General features: G+C 34.3%; 1 protein-coding gene across 1 annotated transcript in view; it reads right to left on the reverse strand.

Moving 5' to 3' along the window:
- Window positions 1-5909, reverse strand: part of LOC106873159 (uncharacterized) — a 161723-nt gene that overhangs the window by 15072 nt on the left and 140742 nt on the right. The window contains exons 85-87 of the mRNA XM_014920386.2: window positions 5067-5214; window positions 3276-3523; window positions 887-1007 (exon numbers count right to left, since the gene is read on the reverse strand). Coding sequence (XP_014775872.1) covers window positions 887-1007; window positions 3276-3523; window positions 5067-5214 — 517 coding nt within the window. The remainder of the gene's footprint in view (window positions 1-886; window positions 1008-3275; window positions 3524-5066; window positions 5215-5909) is intronic.

The raw sequence follows: 5909 nt of genomic DNA on the forward strand, positions 1-5909 counted from the left end.
TATATATATATATATATATATATATCACAGTATCACATTATTGACCAGATTATTAAATATTGCTATATACAACTGGCCACACTGTACTTCCTCACTTGTAGTATTCAAAAGATGCCATCACCTACTATGAGTAGGCCAACATTCACTCTGAACGTAATGCCAGTCCATTACAGGGTTACTAATTTACAGCCGAATGGACTGGAACAATGTGAAATAAAGTGTTTTGCTCAAGAACACAATGCACTGCTAATCTGGGAATTGAAACCATGATCATGCAATCATGAGTGCGACACTCTAACCACAGGACTGTTCACCCCCACCCCTCACATTTGTAGAACTTGAAGTCAGTCATCATAAACACATTGCCTTAATTTGTTTGTTTTGTAACTATAATCACACACAAAAAAATATATAAAATAAAATGTAACTACTGAATAAAAGATGTGTATTTGAATAACGTGTCTGAAGATTGATAAGAAATACATGCCATGTGTAAAATGCATTTGTGCTGGTACCACATAAAATGCACCTGTGCTGGTGTCATGTAAAATGTATTCATATTCATGCTGGTACCATGTAAAGTGCAGTTATGCCAGTAGCATGTAAAAAAGCACCCATCACACTCTGTAAAGTGGTTGGCATTAGGAAGGGCATCCAGCCATAAAAACCATGCCAAATAAACTATAGAGCTTGGACACCCCCCTGGCAAACTAGTTCCAGTCAAACCATTAACATGGAAAACGGATTTTAAATGAAGATAATGATGTTGATGATGATAATGATGATGATGATGATGATGATGATGATGATGATGATGATGATGATGATGATGACATGAACCAATAGTAAAAAGGCATCATTGAAGAAATAAATATGCAATACTCACTTTTGTAAGTCTCAAGATAGAAATAGAATTTTCCTGCTTTTCAATATTTTTCTCAACACGCATTCTTTCATGCTGTACATCTTCGTCTTCCTTGATTATACTTGTGTGTATAGTTTTATCTCTATTAATAAGAATAGACACCAATAAATTAATAAATAAATAAATAAATAAATAAATAACTATATATATATATGAACAATGTGTTTTTTTTATACTACTTTTATTTTTCAAATTTAAGATAAGCAAAGTTCTTTTTCAATCTAAAATATATTCTCCTTCATTTTCTACAATGCTCTTCCATCTATCTGGTAGAATTGCAGGGTCCCACTTCCAAAATTCACTTGTCTGTGACGAAAACTACTCCTCCACTACTGTTCTGATCTTGTCTACAGAATTCATATTTTTTCCATCCAAATGATTTTGAAGACTGTGGAATAATTGATAATCTGATGGGGCAATGTCCAGCGAACATGATGGGTGGGGCATCATTTCCCATTAAAACTGCTTCTGTCGTTGGAATGCCATCCTCGTTGTAAGTGGTCAAGCATTATCCTGATGGAAGAAAACTTTCCATCTTGAAACCAGAGGAGGTTGTTTTCTTTCTAGTACTGACTTATATTGCTCAAGCTGCTTGCAGTAGATCTGTGTTATCGTCTGGTTTTGAATTAAAAGTTCAAAGTGGACTAAACCTTTCATATCCCACAAACAGATAACAACACCTTACATGGGTGAAGACCTTCTTTAGTCTGGAGTGCTGGTGTTTCTCTTTTCCCTACCCACTGCCTTTGGTACTTGTCATTTTTATAGAGAACCTGTTTCTCATCACCAGTCACTATTCAGTCCAAAAAAGGTTCATTCGTGAAACGTGATAGCAAAGAAAAGCACACATACACTCTCTGCATGCAATTAGACTCAGAAAGTTTGTGAGGAAATTATTGACTCAATTTGCTGACATTTCCAATGGCATGCAGGAGTCGATGAATGATTGAATGACCAAATCCAAGCTTCTCTGCTAGTTCTTCAACAATTACAATGAGATTTTGTTCCACCAGGGTTTGCAGGACATCCTCATTGAGCTCTATGGATCATCTAGGATGAGACTCATCTTTTAAGCTGTAGTTTCTCAGAATTTCTGGAACTACCATTGACACTGATTATTGTCCAATCCCCATATACTGCAATAATATTCCTCACACTTTCCGTTGCGTTATTGCCTAGTCAGCCAAACCATGTGGTTCCAAGGCTGACAGCCCATGTGGACCTGGAGGCAGCTTTCCACAGGGTGTGGGCACAGGTGCCAATGACTCTTGCGAACTGTCTCATGCACTCCATGTACCGATCCAGGGAGGGCATACACAGTATTGAGCATGTCATTCCCTACAATCTCAGTGTGCTGAATCTACCCACTACCTGAACACATAGACAACGATCCACAGACTGTGGTCAAAGTGCATCCAAGAAATTGACTTAATCAGATTTATCAAAATTTATCTCTGACATAATGAAATTAAAACATATTTTACAGTCAAATACGTTTTGCATTTCTTTTGTGGTTCAGTGTAATGCATGACCTCTGTAGGTTTTGTTGAAAGGACTCCATCTTCTTGGCACTGAAACTTCAAATGAGGCTTCGTCTCCAAAGAGTTAACTGTGGAAAGTAGTTTTATATACCAATCTATCTTATGTTGAGGAATGTCATGTTTGAAACTATTTTTTGCTGAGATGTGTCACATTTAATGAGACAACATGACTTTCTGAAAATACCAGTTCTATTTTTTGGTGGATATTTGAAATTTAATTCTGCAGTTAAAGGTATAACAGTAAAGTGGTGAGAAGTGGTCACCAGAGTAACATCAGAAAGTTCTGTTCACAGTAGTGACTTGGTTAGACAGTTTCTGTTATTGTGTGTAGATGAAAAGAGAGATTTAGAGAGAGGTGACTGAATGAATATGAGTGTCAGCTGCCATAATGTAGCCCTAGGTGCTAGGTTCCTTTGTGTTACAGACTTAATATTTAGCACATCAGCTCAATAGTGAATGGCACTTGGTGTGAGTACATGACTGTGTTCTGTGCTCTCTTGTCTGTCAGTTGTCTCTCTATCTATTATTCATTCCTGTCTGTTTGCCTCTTTTATTTTGGTCTCTCTTAAATCTGGTCTATCCAGAGCAAATCTAGTTAGATCTATGGTGACATCATGTTTAGAAAATCCAGGGTATGTTTATATAATTGGCCAAACTTTTGCTGACTTTATTACTCAATCTGATAAAACTCTGGTTGTTATTGATTCTGATTGAAAACAACAGGACTGGTTTTTGAATCAACATATAGACCTACAAAAAATAAACTCTGTGTTGAATATATTAATCTAATTTATACAAGTGATTCTTACCTTCGTGTACAATAGTTATGAGTTTCTAAGAATAAGGTAATGAGGAAGAAGACTATTCCACAAATGAGTAATGAGATAATGTGCCAATGCAGCATTTCAAATGGATTTTGATATACATCCATTCCAAAGTGAGCAAAAATACTTGTTTGAAGCTGGTTGTTTCCCAATGAAACTAATCCATAACTGAGAGAGAATTGTGGGAAGATCAAGAATACATATTTACATATCTGGTAAGCGTTCTGTAATACCTATAATATAAAAGAAAAAAAAAATATTAGAGTTAATTTTTTTAAAAATAAAAGCAACAGCTGTAATCTGAAACTTGAAATATGCTATGGCCTTAATTCAAGTGGAAGTTTTATTAAATATTTTCCCCTTAAAAGTATTAAAGAATTCCAACTCTAGCGGTATTATTGAGGAGTAATTTAATTTTCTTATGCTGGAAAGCTGATTTATGAATTTCTAGATGAAGAGGTAACAGTCTAAGATAAAAATTGTTAACCCTCAACATAAACAAGAGTAGGTTATCATCTTATATTCAAAATTTAGAGGTACTAAAAATACCTGTCCCTTGTAGCAGAAGTGAAGTGGAAAATATAATAAAGAGATAACATTTATATGAGAACATAGATGTTTAAACAAACATTTAGATAATTTCAAATATGTTTTGGACATATTTGACCTGTATAAAGGCCATATTTACTGCTAATTTGCCATGGAAAATCCTTCTTGCATTATGCAATAGGTACTGAAAAATACCAATAGTCATATCAAGGCATCCTCTCTTTGCAGAACAGTGAATGCATTTCTAGCTTCTTGGCTGTCATGAATACCATGCAACACAAGAGAGAATACCCTGAAACGATGTCAGAAACACTTGTATTCTTTATAGTAAAAGACTCCCTTTATAATAAGCATGGGATTGCACCTAGAAAATTACCATCTGAGGTACAAGTCTGGACAAGGTTGTTTATAGAAGACCAGTAGTCAACCATGCATACCAGCTTCCCCTCTCCACTGATGTTATCCAAGGGAAAGGCAAAGCCAATACAGCTTGGCACCAGTGATGTCATAACTCATTTCTACAACTAAGTGAACTGGAACAGCATGAATAAAGTGTCTTGCTCAAGAACACAGCACACAGCCTGGTCCAGGAATTGAATTCACTACCTCATGACTGAGCCCAATGCTCTAATCACTGAGCCATGCACCTTCACATTCTTTATAATAAATCAGTTTCAAAACATGAGCTGATCATGCTTAATGCTGGTTCTGGCTAAACAAAATATTATAGTTGACATGCAAAAGCAGTGTTGCAAATAAATACGCATATAGATCAATTCAAATATAATTACTAACAAAAATAATTGCATTAACTGAAATACTGTTTAAGAGATGATTATCTAGCAGGAGATTGTATTTCCATTGTATATTGGCAATGAACAAATGATCCAGCTGTAAAAGTACTAGATCTAAAGATGCAATACTAGAATTGAAATTAAATAAAAAAAAATTTTTTAGCCCTTTAGAATTCAGATTACTCAGTCAAATGTAATGCTTATTTATTCACATTGTTTTGAATTAATCATGTATTATCTTGTAGCTTTAAAATTTTGATGATGTGACTATTTTAACAATGACATTGTAGAGTAGGTGTGAGAAGCTAGGCATGGCCAGTTTGAACATAAAAACAATTTGACCTAGATATGGCCAGTTTAGATGCTAAAAGGTTAAAGAATTAATGAAAATTTCTACTCAAGTTAAATGTAAAAATAACGTTTTTCTTTTTACCTGTGTGCCTTGGAATAGACTTAAGAGGAACACACATACACTTGTGCACAATCCAGAAAATATGTTAAAACAGAAAACAATCATATACGATGTCGTGGGATCTTTGAAGAAGCTTACTGACGTGTACATAAGTGGTATGGAAGCCCATCTATACAAAAAAATAAAGATTAAAAGTAGAATTAAAACACTGAACAGATTTTGACATTTTAGGTATGAATAACTCAAAATACAACAACCCTTTTGATACGAATGTGCCTGAGACTGGCTCTGGTTGTATGATACAATCTCTCTGTTTTAAAGCAATTGATATTGAAAATTCTATGTTAACTTAAGTTCCAAACCCCAGCTTAATAATGACAGAGTTAAATCACTAAATTCTATTTTATTTTTAAAACCAATTGTAACAAAATCAACGTATTCCAACAAAAGGGTAAAATGGAGTGTTGATATTTTACAATCTCTGACATAACCATCATCACAATTGCAAACTACTGCTGCCAGCAAGTGCACAGAATTCTGCTCCACCACTACCAAAAATGATGGGATGATCATTGGTGAAATGTCTTTGATCATAAGTATGTTCATCCAAGATTAAATAATAACCAACACTAGCATTTAGTTTCTGAATGATTTATGGAAATAATATTTTTATCATATCCATATCTCACTGTCACAACATACATGCATACATACATACTTACTGACCTACATACATACATACATACATACATAGAAACATACATCCTCCTATATATATACACACACATGCATGTATGCACACATACACACATACATACATAAATAATATATATATATATATATATATATATATATATATATATA

This window comes from Octopus bimaculoides, chromosome 1 (genome assembly GCF_001194135.2).
Source record: "Octopus bimaculoides isolate UCB-OBI-ISO-001 chromosome 1, ASM119413v2, whole genome shotgun sequence".
Lineage (NCBI taxonomy): Eukaryota > Metazoa > Mollusca > Cephalopoda > Octopoda > Octopodidae > Octopus > Octopus bimaculoides.